Source organism: Dermacentor andersoni, chromosome 10 (assembly GCF_023375885.2).
Source record: "Dermacentor andersoni chromosome 10, qqDerAnde1_hic_scaffold, whole genome shotgun sequence".
NCBI classification, from domain to species: Eukaryota; Metazoa; Arthropoda; class Arachnida; order Ixodida; family Ixodidae; genus Dermacentor; species Dermacentor andersoni.
This window is the reverse complement of record NC_092823.1, coordinates 113,274,342-113,292,844: the sequence shown is the minus strand read 5'-3', so window position 1 is coordinate 113,292,844 and position 18,503 is coordinate 113,274,342. Positions and strand designations below refer to the sequence as shown.

At 47.2% G+C, this 18,503-nt stretch overlaps 1 protein-coding gene across 2 annotated transcripts in view; it reads right to left on the bottom strand.

The window, feature by feature from the left end:
• Positions 1-18,479, bottom strand: part of CCT2 (chaperonin containing TCP1 subunit 2) — a 60,043-nt gene extending 41,564 nt beyond the window's left edge. The window contains exons 1-5 of one of the 2 annotated variants that reach the window (XM_050192155.2): positions 18,393-18,479; positions 16,548-16,701; positions 11,668-11,782; positions 7,577-7,766; positions 3,568-3,770 (exon numbers count right to left, since the gene is read on the bottom strand). In XM_050192155.2, coding sequence (XP_050048112.1) covers positions 3,568-3,770; positions 7,577-7,766; positions 11,668-11,782; positions 16,548-16,694 — 655 coding nt within the window. In that variant the 5' untranslated portion in view covers positions 16,695-16,701; positions 18,393-18,479. Of the gene's footprint in view, positions 1-3,567; positions 3,771-7,576; positions 7,767-11,667; positions 11,783-16,547; positions 16,702-18,231; positions 18,297-18,392 lie in introns of those variants that run through there. The other variant, XM_050192154.1, reaches the window with a different exon arrangement.
• Between the last annotated feature and the right edge of the window lie 24 nt (positions 18,480-18,503).

Sequence of the window (18,503 nt, the reverse complement as noted above, 5' to 3'; positions counted from 1 at the left end):
ACCAATCGGAGGCCCGCTTTCATCGCAGGGCCCGTGTGACCGCCTCTAGCAGACCCGCGCTTCTTTTGTGTTTGTGCGTTTGTTACAAGATGGCGACGACCGAAGAATTCAGAAACGGAATGGCGAAACTTCGAGCGTTCGAACGATACCAAGATGGCGGCGATCGGTGGCGGGAAAGACGAGTTAGGGCTCCGCGAACTGCGGTGATTTTACGCGATTTAAAGCTGTTTTCTCGCCCTACGCACTGATAAATTAATTTTTTTCGGGCACTTTTAGTGCGTTTTCAGTCAAGTCATTTTGATACAATGTAGATTAGGCATTGCAGATACCGAAACGCGTCGTTGCCAAAAATCGATCTTTTTTGCGATTTTCGCGATCTGATCCCCGCGTCCCCCCTTAAAAGGCCAAGAATGCCGCGGGGGGAAACACAGCAAGCGGCGTGTAACAATTTTGTTGTGCACCAACATGGACGGCACAGATAAACGGCCACTACTTGTGATCGGCAGAAGTAAGAAGCCCCGCTGCTTCAAGGGAAATCATCGGCTGCCCGTACAGTACACCGCGAACCTGAAGGCATGGATGACCCGGGCCATATTTGGCAGCTGGCTCGAGGCCTTCGATACGGACATGCGGAAGGCAGGCAGATCGGTCTGCCTTTTTGTGGACAATTGCAGTGCCCATCATGTCGATGACGTGGAACTGGGAAACGTGCGCTTGGTTTTTTTTCCACCGAACTGCACTTCCGTGCTGCAGCCGCTTGATCGAGGCGTCATTCGTAGCGTCAAGTGCGCCTACAAGGAGAGGCTGATTCAGCGTCTGCTGCTGAACCTCCAGTTGAAGCGTCCCACCGTAGTGGACATGTTCATGGCGCTTGAGATGATGGCCGCCGCATGGGTTGCGACGTCGCCAGGCATGATAGCTAATTGTTTTAATCATGCCGGCTTCATTGCCACTCGGCAAGCATCATGCACTGATCCAGTGGCATCGCAAGAAGATTCGCCTGAAGGTGCACTAGTTGACAGTGCTGAAGGCGCAGTGCCGCCATCGCTGGCACACACATGGGATGAACTTTCTGCCGTGACAGATGGTGTTCCGGATGGCCTCAGCATCGATGAGTTCCTTTGTGTGGATGAAGGTGTTGTCGTCCATGAAGAGGTGACTGATGAAGTCATCATAAGTAGCGTTTGCCAAGGTGCCGACGACGCCGACGACCACCAGACACCAAATCAAGAGAGGACTGCGAACCCGCGGGATGTGTTGAATGCCTTCGATGTAATTCGATCATTTTTCGGTGAGCATGATGACGACGTGGCAATGGACCACTTCTTGCAGTGCGAGTCGAGAGCAGTAAAATTGCTGCAAGGCAAGGCTAGGCAAAGTAAGCTGACTGACTTTTGGCAATAAATTTCTTTTTTTTTTTGCAAGCCAGTTCCCTTCCCTGTCTTTTCTGCCTCATTCTTGCGCTAACGAAATTCCCGCAAAAGCGAAATGTTTTGCTTTCCCCAGCGATTTCGTTATTGCGGGTTTCGACTGTACTACGTAACAGCGGGGTTCCTTATACATTGGATCCTATAGAAGCTATGCCGGGACAAGATGAAAGCGACGTAGCAGCCGGGAAAACGCAGCACTGAGGAACGTAACAGCGGGGTTCTACTGTATTTAAACTTAATAACCAGCCGTCGTGGCCAAGGATGCTTGCAACATCATTAGCTTTTTGCTGCAGGATCGCGCCAGTTATAAGCACATTTGATGCTCGTGTCCAGAAACAATGTAAAAACAGCCTTGTCTGTATCGGCGTACGTAGACGGCTTCAGCCTCTTTTTCATGCAACTTGTGCCCGACTCCACTGCGTTGTGGATACTTTCTCTCAAACTGAAAATTGTGGATAGGGTGCTGGCTGTACTGTGGAACCGGGCAGCGACATCTTTGCCAACTGTGAGAACCGCATCCACAATTGCAAGTTTCTCTTCAGCAGACAAAAGTTTGTGCTTTTTGATCATGCAACTCGTATATTTACAAAGAACTGGCAGCGCCAACAATGAGAGCATGCCCGTTGCCACGCCAAGGCAGGAATAAGCCCAACATGAGCACGAAACAGAGCAGGCATAGTAGTGCCACCTCATGGCACAATTACATAAGCAAAAGCTGCAGAGTGCGGCTTTCAAGATGGTCTGCCGGACTGGCTGCCCGGCAAACTGCAATCTCGAAAGCCATGCAATGAGGCTGCTACGCTTGCCGCTGAGTGGCACACATTCGCTCGAATGCGATCGGATGCATTCCTCTCGCAGCCTGCCAATATCCAATATATTTTTTCATTACAAAACGTACGCATTTTGCATACAAATTTTCAATAACGTTACCATCCAAGATAATAAATGATCAGTGTCGCAAATTTGTTACATCAAGGTCAATCACCGCAATCCCTTCTTTACATGGAGCTCACAATTATGGGGATGGCTCGATATAACAAAGTAAGTAAAATGGTCAATTTGCTTCTTTACATCGAAATTTCTTTGTATTGAAATTCGTCTTTTTATGCAGATAAGTACAGTCGCCGATCGGTTTTCTACACGAGAAAGGGCCGCAGAATTTTGCCAATTATCCGGAAACCGAAAAAAGCAAATTTGTAGGAGAAAACAATTCATTTTGACGAATTTGGGAGTCGGCAACGAATGATATGGTTTCATGCCACGTTGATGATATCTTCACATAGGCGGTACGAATTAAGCGGTGCCCCCAGCCACACTTTCGTGTGCACTCTGCCCCCACGGCTGATAGCGTCATTGGCATTTCGACAATGCGATCATGAAAAGTGGCTGCAGCGGGGATAGAATGCTTCATCTGCCTCTCGCACAAATGGGTCACCGAACTACGCTTCAATACTAAACGCGTGGAAAGACAGCTTACACGATGTCACGCTGTCTTGACACACCAACTCTTTGCACATGCGGAAGATTACCTCTAAAGTAGGGTGCGTGTTTGTGTATGCACTCGGCCGCGCTTACAGCCATGTACAGCCGCGGCCGAGACGTGCACCAACTTAACCCCCTCTTCCCTATCTTTCCGCAAGCGAGCTCCCACCTTTCCCTCTGCTCGGCCAGGGAGGCGGCGGCCACCCGTGCGTTAAGCCACCATCTTTATTTCTCACCCTCGCACACTTTCACTCGCACCAAAAGCACAAAGTGGGCGGGGCATGGTAGGCTCTCATCGCAGTTGGACTTTATACGGAACATGATGTGGCTTCCCTTCAGCAGTCACTCTTGTTGCGCCGCGCGTGATTTAAAGTGCGTTTGCAAGCAGTCGCTTGTAATCCAATCATTTGACCATCTGCATCTGCAGAAGTTTCCATTTATTTTCTCAGCATTCCTTTGCTGTGGAAGCTAAACTTCATTACATTGAAATTGCATGCAAACACATTTCGTTATATAAGGTTCTAAATACATGGTGCTCTATGAATGAGAAGTTATGAAAATTTAGATACTTTGTTATATCACTTTTTAACTGCATTAGCATAGAATACGGAACATTCCAGTAGGTATGGCACAAGAGAAGTATTCCATCGCTCACCCTCGGCCAGGAAGGAGTCGGTGAGGTTGCTGCCCAGCCGTTTGAGGATCTGAATGGCGTCCAGGTTGCCCGAGCCTTTCAGCCGCATGACGGCATCAAAGGCCAGCTGGGCGAAGAACTCCTTGTGCTGCGCCAGGATCTTGGAGCCCAGTGTTGTGCGGGCTATGTTCAGTATGTCCTCCCGGAAACGAGCCTCGTCGGCACTGAGGGGCAAAGGTGGCAGTTCGTTTCTAAAGACCACAGGAATGGGACTACATCATAAACAACAAAGAACTATAGCTGACAGTCAATGGTATAAATTAATGGTGACAGCAAACAAGAAAAAATAACCACACAGATCCCATTCACTTTGGGAATTGGTGTAAATGAAGCTTAGATGAGCCATCAAGACCATAACAGTGCATTCCAATAAAAAATGCGCAGTGAATTTCTGCCACATGTGTTCCATAATGGCCATCAGCAACGATGGCTTCTGCAATCTGCAAGGTAAATTTTATTCACAGACGATATTCTCGAGCAGTAACTTTCGGTACTACTATCACTAGAGGCCCTGGCTTTCCGCGATTCCGTGGAAAATCACGGAATTGATGTTTTTTTGTGGAAACGCAATTTAAAAAAAAGAAAGCTGCTTTTTGAAGCAGCAGTGAAACGCTGTTTCTCGCAGTTTTCACAAGATGGTGCTACGCATCTTAAGAATGACAGATCAAGTGAAAGCTGCCAAAGGTGACGGAAAAGTAGTATTTTCTTAGTAATTAATAGTAAGAGCGTTTCTATTGTTTTAACACCTTTTACTGATGAAGAAATTCAATTTCATATTTAAATATTCTCGCCTTATAAAAAAAAATTGGCTAGGTGGCACACCTGCCATCCGAATCAAAGGGCTCAGCCGTAGCCGTAGTCATCAATCCATCCAACGTTTGCTTTAACAGAAAGTGCGTCATTTTACTGTTTGCTTTGTGTTTCGAGTTGGTAATCAAGATGGCTCCCACAGGATCTCATTTGAGCAAGACAGCCGAAGAATGTGCTCGAGAATACAAGAACGACAGCTTTTACGAAGATGTAGGAGTCCTTTTGTGCCGAGTATGTGCGAGAGCAGTTGACCATCGGCACAAGTCAACTATTGACGAGCATATCAAGAGCAACCGTCACTGTAAGAATGCAGAAGCAAGAGACTCTTCCAAGTCAAATCCCTGACTCAGCGGCCATTGAACATAATATGTTTTGTAGCTGCATAAACCGTACCAGCTTATTGCGTACGTATCAGTTAACACGTAGTGTTTCCACTTTTCGTCGCGCAAACACGGCGGTGCTTCGTCTCCATTGGGTGGCCCGGCAGAATAACAAGCCTCAGAGATCTGAACGGCCTCCAAGCACCCTGTGTGTTTGTGCATGAAGCCACATTAACATCAACATCATTTCGGTGCCGCCCCAGAGAGCGTGGTGGCATCGTGTAAGCGAGGACTCGCGTCATGCCGAAGCTCGGATAAAAAAGACACCGGGTGCTTCGCATAGAAGAAAAATTAGACATCGTTCGTGCTGTCGAACGTGACACGAAGAAGTCGGCGCTGGCACGCGACATGGGTCTACTGTTGACTAGGGTGTGTGGCATTTGGAATGTGAAATTGCTTGGTAGCGCTGCTGCGACCGCAAAGAGATGTCGGCTGTGAGGTTCGACTTTTCATCATCGTTGCCTCTGTTTCGCCGAAGTGTTGCCTAGCGACAGTGATAAGGATGACATGGAAAGCGACAGCACAGGTGATTCAGGCCCGACAGTGGCGGAAGCCGCGCGTTACGTCAGCCTCACGAATGAAATCGTCGCGACGAGAACAGCACCCCACAATGAAAAGGTGCCCAGTGACTTCTGCAACACTACCACGCCTGCGCACAGAGAATATGCCACAGTAACGAGGAATCTGCAATGCGAGTGTTTGCCGAGAAGAGGGGGCTGGTTGAAAAGCTGGCTCGCAGCTTCAGTAAGTTTGAGGCCACTGTCATCGCTGCTAGGCTGCGGCGGCATCAAACGAAGATAACACTTTTGTCGCGTGAAGTAAATAAATACAGTGGAACCCCGTTCATACGTTTTTCGCACTACCAAGGAAAAAAAACGTAACAGCCGGGAAAACGCAACAGTGAGGAAAGCTCAGAAAATGAATGAAAAAAGTGCAGCTTCAACTACAAACAATTTATTTCCACAGAGTGCGCTTAGAACTTAGAAAGAAATCTAGAATGGTGGCTTGCCATTTCTTTCGCTCGCTAGAAATCACCACACGTTTCTCAATAGCCTGGAAGGACGCATTGCTGTCAGCGTCGCCGTGAGGTGCGACGTACCTGCGAAGGAGGGCCACAGCCGCGACGGCTTCTCCAAAGCTAGGATTTGGCAACTCCCCGGCATCATGCGGCTCGTGCTCCTCGTCGTCACCGCGCCACGGCAATGGCAACGGACAAAGGAATATCCGCGGGAAATGTTGCCCTCTTTGGCGTAATCATGCTAACGTGCTAACGATTGTTTAGTATTGCTGCGAAGCGCGCGCGTCCGAGCAGCCCGGTTGCGCGCAGCGCGGCGTGGTTTCGCGAGAAATGTAAACAAGAGAGGAGAGCTGGCCCGATAGACGGAGCAACGCCGTGAGCAACGCCAACTTCCGGCTTCCCTTTAGCTACAGCTCCGCAAAGAGTGACGTCAGGGCCTCTCCGGAGTTTCCTTCCTCCGTGAGTCGAGCCGTCCAACAAACCATGCGGTGACCGTAATCACAGTGATGATAGTGAGAGCATTTTTAACGAATGGCCACCTAGTGGCGGCCTCTCGAACTGGCGTGCGGCTTTTTGCAGCCAGTTCCATAGCCAAGCCTGGCCAAGCCCGGTCAAAACTCATCAAAAGCGAAAATGGCGGTTGGAGCACGTTGCCTACTTTAGCCCAGGCGGGTTCGGGTTGCGACGCATCATGCGGGAACGTTTTCACAGCTACTAGGTAACAGCGGGGTTCCTTATACATTGGATCCTATGGAAGCTATGCCGGGACCGGATGAAAGCGACGTAGCAGCCGGGAAAACGCAGCACTGAGGAACGTAATAGCGGGGTTCTACTGTAACTGCCGTTTTTTCTCCTTTCGTCTCACTCTCCCTTCCGTTTTTGACAGGTAAGGGGGCTATCTCATGCTATTCCGGTTAAGCTGTACTACCGTTTAGTACATACTGTTTCCGAGCTCCGGCCAACTACAGTTTAACAAGGTTTCGTTGTAGTTCGCCTCCCCAAGGAATGCAGAAAGACGCTCAATGACATACCAGAAATGACATGGCACAACCGCACGTAATTCCAAGTATATACCACCATATTTACTCGAATCTAGGCCAGCCCCCATTGTAAGCCGACCTCCGAAAGTCTGAAACCAGAAAAAAAAAAAAAAACTCTCGGTCGAATGTAGGCCAAACAAAAAAGCGAGGACAGCATTCAGAAAATGAAAACGGCATTTATTCAGTATGAACACGCCGAGCTCATTCTATGCTGCAATTTTCCCTATTGCTGTCACCTCCTCAATGCGGCTGGCGCACGCAATAAGCCCCCTCCAACGGTGGACATTTTTCTCATCGATGCCGAAGTCTTGCTCGGCTTGAACGTGTGACGATGCCTATGCGGCTACCACAACTCTTCATATGAAAGCGGCAGCATAGTGGCATCGCCTGTTTAGTGCCATTACAATAACGCCATGCCACACATTGATATGACACAGGTCAAAATGGCGACGTCGCTCGTGTACTTCAGGTGGCCACTGGCTTTTCTAGATGATGCTAGCTATGCATCGTATTTATCAATTTCAATAAAAAAACTCGTTTTTTAATATCCACGAATCTAGGCTGACCCTAAAGCTTGGTATATACATATTAAAAAAGAAAAAAAGCTATCCTCTTACATTCGAATAAATATGGTAAGAATTTCTGCATCCCACCCCCACCCCAAAGCACCTGCTACAGCCACAGCCAGCCCGGCAGCTCAGGCCTAAAACAGACACACCCACCTGTGGTCCTCTGCAAAAGATTCCAGGGCCTGTCGAGCGACCGCTGTGGCCTGGCGCCACCCTGCAATGATTGTCTGTGGGTGGATCTTCATGCTGACCAGGTTCTCAGCTTCCTTGAGCAGCTCGGCCGCCAGCACCGCCACGGAGGTCGTCCCGTCGCCCACCTCGTCGTCTTGCACCTTCGAGATGTCTGCACAGAGAGCAAAGAGGAGACACAGATACATGTCGCAGGTTGTCGCGTTTCAAGCTTCGTTTCTTTTTAGGGGTGTGTGAATACCGAATACAGTAAAACCTTGTTAAACTGTACCCGCTTAAACAGTAGTTTCGTTTTAAAAGTAGTAACGTCAAATCCCCAACTCAGCGGCCATTGAACATAATGTGTTTTGTATCCGCATAAACCGTACCAGCTTATTGAGTACGCATCGGTTAAAACGTAGCGTTTCAACTTTTCATTGCACAAACACGGCGGTGCACCGTCTCCGGCGGGCGGCCCGGCAGAACAACAAGCCTCAGAGATCGGAACAACGGCCTCCAAGTGCCCTGTGCGTTTGTGCGTGAAGCCACATCAACATCAACATCATTTCGACGCCGTGCCAGAGAGCGTAATGGCGTCGTGCAAGCAAGGACTCGCGGCGTTCCGAAGCTCGGATAAAAAAGACGCCGGGTGCTCAGCATAGAAGAACAAATAGACATCGTCCGTGCTATCGAACGTTACACGAAGTCGGCGCTGGCACGCAACAGGGATCTGCTGTTGACTACAGTGTGTGGCATTTGGAATGCGAAGAACCTGCTCGGCAGCGCTGCTGCGACCGAGAAGAGATGTTGGCTACGAGGTTCGGCTTTTCGCCATCGTTGCCTCTGTTGTTGCCGGAGTGTCGACTAGCGACAGTGATGAGGATGACACGGAAAGCGACAGCACGGGCGATTCAGGCCCGACAGTGGCAGCAGCTGCTCGTTACATCAGCCTCATGAATGCAATCGTCGCGACAAGAACAGGGGTGCAATAACGTAACTCTATTCCAAACGAAAAGTATTCCAAACTCCGGCACCCGGTATTGAAAAAGGCGCCCCGGGACTTCTGCAGCACTACCGCGTGCATGCATGGAGAAAAAGTAACACCAACAAGGAATCTGCCATGCGAGTGTTTGCCGAGAAGAGGGGGCCGGCTGAAAAGCTGGCACGCAGCTTCAGTAAGTTTGAGGCCGCTGTCGTCGTTGTGCTAGGCCGCTGCGACATCAAACGAAAATAACACTTTTGTCACGCGAAGTGAATAAATACTGCATGTTTTTTCCCCTTTCATCGCACTCTCTCTGAGTTCGTTTTCGACAGATAAGTGGGCGATCTCATGCTATTCGATTAAACAGTACTACCGTTTAGCACATACTTTTTCCGAGCTCCGGCCAACTACGGTTTAACGAGGTTTCACTGTAGTCTATTTCAAATAGACTATTGTATCGAATCAAGAAAAACAAGCCGAATATTGAATATCTAAATTTCTTTCACAAAATTTAATGCTTACAAATTTTGGGCAAGAAAGAAGTGCTGCTCATGCTCGGAGTCTCCTAGCATTCCAAAACAAGAGTGTAGCAACCTATTAGTAACTTAGGTACATGGAAACAAAGATATACATTACAGTCTACTCTTACTAAAGGGAAGACCAAATCAGTATGCCAGCACAGATTATAGCTCAGTTCTTGTATATCATATGAAGGTCTGAAATTTTTTTTATCAATAGAATTTTGGAATAGAATAAAGTTTTTTTTTTGAAGCTAATGAATTAGTGGCATTTTGTTGCACTGAATACCAACGAGGTTCTCTCTAATAGTGGACATGTGTTTTCCGACAATCTTTCATTTATTGCATAGGAAGTCTTGCTTTCCGGTTTTTCTCTAAAATACAGAATAGCTATTTCAGTTTTATGGCAGGTGGGTTGTCATAAGGCCAATCTGCACGACGGACGAAAGGACTGTGCATCACGCGACTCGATCCAGGCTCGGCGAGTATCTGGCGCCAACAGTACAAGAGCCAGGTACCGTCCATGCCGTTTTATTGTCAGCTTCGGCATGATCTGCTACCTGTTGAATATTTTGATATCTGGAGGGTCACGGCATGTGACCCTATAGACGTGTCGCTTGCTCCCCTCGCCCCTCATTTATCAGCAGCCCGGCAAATGCATGCAAACGGCCATGACACTTTTGCGCTCACTGTGTAAACCTAAAGCTAGTACAGTCAATGTCCAATCTTCCGGTCACCTGATAATTCGGACGTCTTCGTGGCACCGCAATTTATCCCACAGAGTCAATGTATAAGAATGTCTGAAATTTCCGATGTAAAATACCTTTGCCGTCCAATTTTCCTACTTTTTGCCATGACTGCAGGTCCGAAACAGCATTACTCATATCCAGCCGTGCCACCATTTTTATTATCTCGCCTTTTCTAACCAGTGCTTTCACAAGCAACGCTGTAGCCAACACCGTGACAACGCAAGGCCTAGCTACTTCGACGTTCGCTAACAAGCTTCTTTCTGTTCGGTGCCGTGCTTTCCATAGAATCAATTTGCTGTCGTTAGCAATGGTGCAGACTCCGCCTTTGTGTTCCTCGTCAATGCCTTGCTTGCTCAAGAAGCATGGCGCATTGCATAATGCCAATTTCCAAAACAGCTCCGCCTCAGTACAGCAGTGTTTTGCAGTGAAGCAAACGCAAAGTATTGCAGCGAAGCATGCCAAGGGTGAGAAGGGGCACCTGCAGTCTCCTATCACAGTACGAGCACTGATACACTGATGGCAGGCCTTCAGAGCTACTTTGGACGGGCGTGTGGCAAACGAAGCCTTTAGGAGCAGTAAAAAACATGCATTCGTTCTTTAGGACTACCCAACTTTTCAGACGATTTGGTAGCCCCTAGGGAGTCCAAACAATTGGATGTTGACTGTATTGTGACAGGGTGCTCAAAGCTAAAAAAAAGAAAACGGGGGATTGATGATGCGAGTCTACGAACGGCGTTGGGAATGAGAGGTTGCCATGCGATGTGGCATAAAGATGGTGGCCGTGAACGACTTTCCCATCATCCTGTGCATTTGCTCTCATTTGCTAGACAGTTCGTAGGCTTTTCAAATGTCGCATGGCTGCTGCAAACAGAACTGGGGCGATTCGGCACCAACCTAACTTAAGTTGCCGAGGCCAGTGAAGAAGCACTCATTAGGCCTAATGTTATAGGCAGTGTGGCCGTCATGAAAATGCTCCACTGGTCGATATGGTAATGAGCCACAAGCCGTAACAGAATGCTTGCCGCTAATATGTTCGTATGGGTGGCTCATTAGTGATTGGTCCAGATATCACGTATGCAGGTTAGATTGATGGCTTTTGAAGTGGTGTGAAGTTTGTCACCACATGCTCAACACAGAGATCGTGCTGACAAAAAATTTTTTTAAATGTTTATTCTTCAAGGTATGGTGTTGTAAACTGGAACATTTATTAGTGTTATGTGGTTATTTCGGATATGAGGTTAACTTCTGTTTATCTCCTTGGGTTCAAATTTTATGCGACACGACTTCAATTAAGTTTCTGCAAAGATTTGGAAAATATCAGTTCCTCATGACTCTGGCTTCTCAGTTCCTCAGGCTTCTGTATGGTTCAAGGAGTATCAACCAACCTTGTGGCTCTGCTTACCATATAACAAGAGTTACGAGACTGATGTAGAAACTCGATAAGGGTGTTCTGTTGAAGCGTAACATTAAAACCTCAACTCTTTTTCTAGGGTACACAAAGGCACACAAGCGGGACATGGGGTTCTGGCTACACAAAGCCATTTGGCGAAACTATGTTTAGACCTCCCTATTGGCTGCATGCAGTACTATCAAAGAAAAAAAAAAGAAATCAGGCCCCTAAGTTCCCCTCATTCTTTTCACTCGTTATGTGATGCAATCTTAATTCATTCTTCCAATTTATTGTTCTTATTTCTGGAGGGTAAGCTGCAATAATGATTCTTCTAAATGAAGCATGAAGCACCAACGCTTTTTCAGACAATTGTTCATCTTTACCTCAATCCTCTAGACGACTGTGCTGGTTGTGAGATAAAGAGGGAGCTGACTTACCGACGAGGATCTTGGCAGCTGGGTTGTCAACACCTACTGCCTTGAGGATGGTGGCCCCGTCGTTGGTCACCTCAACTTTTCCCTCCTGGCGTCCCTGGCACATCAGGATCTTATCCTGGACAACAGCGAGAGGGAGGACGGTGAACCCACTTCCCACCTCCATAATCAACAACCTCGGTCGCACACAGAATGCATTCATGTGACTCAAGGGTCCAACCAAGGGATGTCAAAAAGCAATTAGTTTTCACCCATAGCTTGAAACAGTTACATTTCATGCTAGGAGATTCCTCCACTTGAAGGGGGGGGGGGGGAGGGAGGGAATTCCCATGCCTACATAGGCTGCTCACATATGTATATCCCCTTTAGGGGCTTCATGCATGATTCTGCATCCCAAGCAAAAGCACCGAGGAAAAATAATTTTCAGAATGTGTCGCAGCCAAACACTTATGATTGGTCGTACTTCTGGTAACAGCGCAAAAGCAACATGGACAAAAGAGGAGAAAAACACGACAACACAGTGCTGACTTGCAACTGATATTTTATTCAGGAAGTTCATGTGGAGCACACATGGTACGAGTCAATGACGTAACTATAAGGATAGATATAAATAACGAAACTCTTTCCGTGAAGAATGACTATGGTGCCCTTATACATGGTAGAACGGGAGCGCAGGTGCGATTTGCTTCGCACTTTTTTTTTTCTTCTCTGGATGCTCGCCGGCGACACGAACGCGAACCAGCTGGCGCCATCTTGTGGGGCGCGTTGCGCGGTAATGGCAGCAGATACGAACTCGCATAGGCAAACTTTTCGCCCTGTATCGGTTAAGAGGAACTTAGCAACACAGAAGACATAAGGAAGTATAACATGGATAGAATTGAACAAGCTCTCAGGAACGGAGGAAGCCTAAAAGCAGTGAAGAAGAAACTAGGAATTGGCAAGAATCAGATGTATGCGTTAAGAGACAAAGCCGGCAATATCATTACTAATATGGATGAGATAGTTCAAGTGGCTGAGGAGTTCTATAGAGATTTATACAGTACGAGTGGCACCCACGATGATAATGGAAGAGAGAATAGTCTAGAGGAATTCGAAATCCCACAAGTAACGCCGGAAGAAGTAAGGAAAGCCTTGGGAGCTATGCAAAGGGGGAAGGCAGCTGGGGAGGATCAGGTAACAGCAGATTTGTTGAAGGACGGTGGGCAGATTGTTCTAGAAAAACTGGCCACCCTGTATACGCAATGCCTCATGACTTCGAGCGCACCGGAATCTTGGAAAAACGCTAACATAATCCTAATCCATAAGAAAGGGGACTCCAAAGACTTGAAAAATTGTAGACCGATCAGCTTACTGTCCGTTGCCTACAAAGTATTTACTAAGGTAATTACAAATAGAATGAGGAACACCTTAGACTTCTGTCAACCAAAGGACCAGGCAGGATTCCGTAAAGGCTACTCAACAATAGATCATATTCACACTATCAATCAGGTGATTCAGCAGTCATGGAGGCATTGCGGAATCAGGGTGTAGACGAGCCGTATGTAAAAATACTGAAAGATATCTATAGCGGATCCACAGCCACTGTAGTTCTCCATAAAGAAAGCAACAAAATCCCAATAAAGAAAGGCGTCAGGCAGGGAGATACAATCTCTCCAATGCTATTCACAGCGTGTTTACAGGAGGTATTCAGAGACCTGGATTGGGAAGAATTGGGAATAAGAGTAAATGGAGAATACCTTAGTAACTTGCACTTCGCTGATGATATTGCCTTGCTTAGTAACTCAGGGGACCAACTGCAATGCATGCTCACTGACCTGGAGAGGCAGGGCAGAAGGGTGGGACTAAAAATTAATCTGCAGAAAACTAAACTAATGTTTAACAGTCTCGGACGGGAACAGCAGTTTACGATAGGTAGCGAGGCACTGGAAGTGGTAAGGGAATACATCTACTTAGGACAGGTAGTGACTGCTGAACCGGATCATGAGAGTGAAATAATCAGAAGAATAAGAATGGGCTGGGGTGCGTTTGGCAGGCATTCGCAGATCATGAACAGCAGGTTGCCATTATCCCTCAAGAGAAAAGTGTATAACAGCTGTGTCTTACCAGTACTCACGTACAGGGCCGAAACCTGGAGGCTTACGAAAAGGGTTCTACTTAAATTGAGGACGACGCAACGAGCTATGGAAAGAATAATGATAGGTGTAACGTTAAGGGATAAGAAAAGAGCAGATTGGGTGAGGGAACAAACGCGCGTTAATGACATCTTAGTTGAAATCAAGAAAAAGAAATGGGCATGGGCAGGACATGCAATGAGGAGGGAAGATAACCGATGGTCATTAAGGGTTACGGACTGGATTCCGAGGGAAGGGAAGCGTAGCAGGGGGCGACAGAAAGTTAGGTGGGCAGATGAGATCAGGAAGTTTGGAGGGTCAACATGGCCACAATTAGTACATGACCGGGGCAGTTGGAGGAGTATGGTAGAGGCCTTTGCCCTGCAGTGGGCGTAACCAGGCTGATGATGATGAGCAACACAGATTTCACAATTATTCTGCATGGAAAACGCCGCCCAACAGGCAGAATTTCTATTGTTATATCCGATATGCGGTGAATAACATTGTTATATATGGCTTTTTCTCATAGCCCTAATGCATAAGTTGATACTCTGAAGTCAGCTCATCGTTATAACCGATATATCGTTATATGCGGCAGTGTTATTAGTGGACTGCACTGTAATAACTATGTTGGGCAAATGACGTGCTTCATTAATGTTTGCCTTGGAGAACATCAGTTATCTCTACAAGGGCTGCGCTATTGCATCTTTTTGTGCATTGCAAATCATGTGGCTGTGTTCCTATATTTAACGAAACTTCTATTATCTTCAAACATACAAGCCAGATGTCAAGAGAAACAGCAGAAGCATACAACATAAAGATTGAGGGGGAGGGGGCACACGTACACATGAACCATCGGTCATTCTTCTCGAGAAAGAATTTTACTATTTATATCAGTTCTGATAATTACATCACCTACACATACCATGTGTCTTGCGAAGGCCTGGGTTTTTCGACTTCAGTTCGTATACAATGAAACCTCGTTAAACTGTAGTTGGCTGGAGCTTGTAAAAAGTACGCACTAAACGGTCATACTGTTTAACCGAATTAGCATGAGATTGCATACTTACCTGTCGAAAACGGAACTCAAGTGCGATGAAAGGAGAAAAAAACGTGCAGTATTTATTCACTTTGCACGACAAAAGTGTTATTTTTGTTTGATGCCGCGGCGGCCCAGCACGACGACAGTGGCCTCAAACTTACTGAAGCTGCGTGCCAGCAAACACTGGCGTGGCAGATTCCTTGTTGGTGTTACGTATTTTCCGTGCATCCGCGCAGTGGTGCTGCAGAAGTCCCGGGGCGCCTTTTTCATTGCCGGGTGCTGTTCTCGTCGCGACGATTGCATTCATGAGGCTGACGTAACGCACAGCTTCTGCCAGTGTCATGCCTAAATCGCCCGTGCTGTCGCTTTCCGTGCCATCCTCATCACTGTCGCTAGTCTACACTTCGGCAATGACAGGGGCAACGATGGCGAAACGTCGAACCTCGTAGCCGACATCTCTTCGCAGTCGCAGCAGCGCTGCTGAGCAACTTCTTCGCATTCCAAATGCCACACACCGTAGTCAACAGCAGATCGCCGTCGCGTGCCAGCGCCGACTTCTCCATGTCATGTTCGATAGCACAGACAATGTCTAATTTTTCTTCTATGCTGAGCACTCAGTGGCTTTTTTTAATCCGAGCTTCGGCATGATGCGAGTCCTCGCTTGCACAACGCTCTCTAGCATCTCTTTGGCACGGCGCCGAAATGATGTTGATGTGGCTTCACGCACAAACGCGCAGGGCGCTTGGAGGCCGTTGTTCCGATCTCTGAGGCTTGTTGTTCTGCCGGGCCGCCTGATGGAGACGACGCACCGTCGTGTTTGCGCAACAAAAAGTGGAAACGCTACGTTTTAACTGATGCGTACGCAATAAGCTGGTACGGTTTCTGCGGATGCAAAACACATTATGTTCAATGGCCGCTGAATCGGGGATTTGACTTTACTACTTTTAAAACGAAACTACTGTTTAAGCGGGTACGGTTTAACGAAGTTTTACTGTATATGTGTGTGAACTTCCGGAATAAAATATCAGTTGTGAGTAAAAGTCGTGTTGTCGTGCTCTTCTTCCTTTTGTCCGTGTTGCTTTTGCGCTGTTACCAAAAGTACGATGAATTCTGATACACTTGCCCACCTTGTTACCTTACTCCTGAGTGGATCTGTGATGCAGGTTAGAATATGCATAAGGCCTTTTCATCAAATGAGCTGGAAGGTAGACGGACGTGTGTTAGTGTGTTTGCTCTTGGTGTCAGTATGTTGTCGTGAGGCAGGTTAGTTTCTTTTGATTTTCATAATGTTTTACATCCAGTATACTTCAAGTGGCTGTATGGGTGCTTTTCAAGATACTAGGCATGAAATTGTTGATGTTCTCATTTCTGACGTTCCTACGGAAAGAGCTTGTGCATGGAGTCCACATTTTGGAGGCTTGACAAAACTGACTGAAGATTAAAAAAAAAAGTTATAAGACAATTTTCAATAGACGTAATTGGCTCTCATAAGGGACATGAATGCACATGAACATGCTGATATCACCGTGGCCACCATGTTAGCTTGGCACAGGAAAAAATCACACAGCGATCCAAGCCACCTATCTCCAGCAGCATTGTAGAAGTTGTGAATGAAATTCGAAGATCGTGTCCACAATGTCACCTGAATGCTCACTGCGATTCAAACCACCGATACAGTTTAGCGCAACATGACAGCAGAGTGAGTCAGACGAGTAAGCTGACCAGCTCACCATCCCCTTGGGTCCCAGTGTGCTCTTCATCAGGTCGCCAATCGCGATTGCACCCACGAATGAGGACAGCCGTGCCGTCTCCGCCTTTTCCTCTTCGGCCTCACCTTTGAGGATCCGCACAGCATTCAAACTGCCCATTTGTGACATCGTTAGCCTGCAAGGATGGAACAACCACTGTGTGAAAGAATGAAATCGTTACTCCTGTTTCATACTCATACTTTGTGGGCAACACTGCAGAAGCTACACAGGCAGTGTGGTCATAGAAGTCGCACTCTGCATGTTTTGCAGTACAGTTGGTTTTGATCTGCAACACTTTACAACTGTAAGTCTTTGGACTCAAATCGTGCATTATTTGTGCACCTTTGTGCTGCCAATAAGCAACATATGCGAGTATGTGAGGTCAAGCTGTGCATAGCAGCTGCTGGTCACAAAACCGTATAACACCCTTTGCTCAGTAGTAAAGGGGTATCGATCTACAACTGCTGCCACACAATAGTTGCAGCATATGGTGCAACATAAAGGTGCAAAACTTAGTGTTATATTACATGACCCATACTCTTTGTTTCATATGTGACGCACAGTTTTTTGGCCGCAAATGCGAGTAGTGGGAGAAGTCTTGTAGCTTTCGTAGAATTGCCAGCTATGTTTGAAACAGAGTACAGAGGACTACAGAAAGTCTATAATGTGCTGGCCACACAGGTTCAATGCGGAAGCAAGTTCACTGACTAGTGCAGTTTAATGTGCCGGGACTAACACCTGGGCTATCAGGAGACACTGCAGCGGAAGGTTACTTTGATCAGTTGGTGTTCCTCAACATCGGACCCACGTCCAACTAAGTGAGCGTTATTTAGCATTACACTTTAACCAGAATCAAAAATGCGACCTAGCATCTCTGGGCAAGTGCGGCAGGTTGGAGGTCTGTGCTCGCGCAAGCAAAATTATATTCCTCATCTGGAAGAAAAAGAAAGTGAAGGCAAGCACAATAAATAAAAACTGTTGCAGGCATTCACCTTTAACTGTAACATGTTACCCGTGACGCACACATTTCGGCCGCCGGTATAACCAGTTTAACAACAGCAAAGTAAGTAACTACAGGTTTAAAACGCTCCCCTACATAAAGTGCTATGCTGCGCTCCCGTAACGAGTTCTCCCTCTCCCCAACAGGGCGTCATTTTAGTACTCGTTGGGGGCCCATCGGCCCAATCAGAAACTGTTTGTTACTTTCGATTTAAAAAAAGAAGCTTGCAATACGGTTAAACCACGTAAGAAACAAATTTGACCGCCCGGAAAGTCTCCTAAGCCTGGTAGAGCGGCCATGAAAATCGTGACCATAAAAGGAATCGGCACTGCCTTCGGAGTCTGTCATACGCCCACGACAACGCTACGCAGTCGTTCCGCTAAATCTCCGTTAAATCTGCAGGCTACCAACATCCCGATCCACGCGCACGCAAATTGTGAATGCGCGAGCGAAAAATCACGACTGCTTAACTTTCGCGAACGTTCTCCAAGAGCCGGCAAATGAATTAGTTGCGACACCGGCACCGGTTACGCTCTACGATCGCGATACGCGTCTCGCTTCGTGCTAAGTGAAACAACGTTATATCAAAATCTTAGCTCTAAGTGGGCATCGCAGTCACGACAACAAGTAATAATGCTCGGACAGGGCGTTGACGTCAATTCAGACCTAAGCAAGTCACACGTGCTTCCCGAACAAGAGCTACCGTCGCCATCCATGCCGACCCTGCAGGGACTTCGTGAGCAAATGTTTGGAACAGCACGCGTTCACGCTGACATTTTACGGCACGATACTTCGTTTTCATCGCTTGAAAAAAGAAGAAAACATACCGGCGATTAGGGCAACTGCACACACGTTGAAAACTTAAACGAGGGATACACCACAAAGCGCACGCTTACTTGCTCACTTGCCAAGGACCGCAGCCTCATTCTCGCAAAATT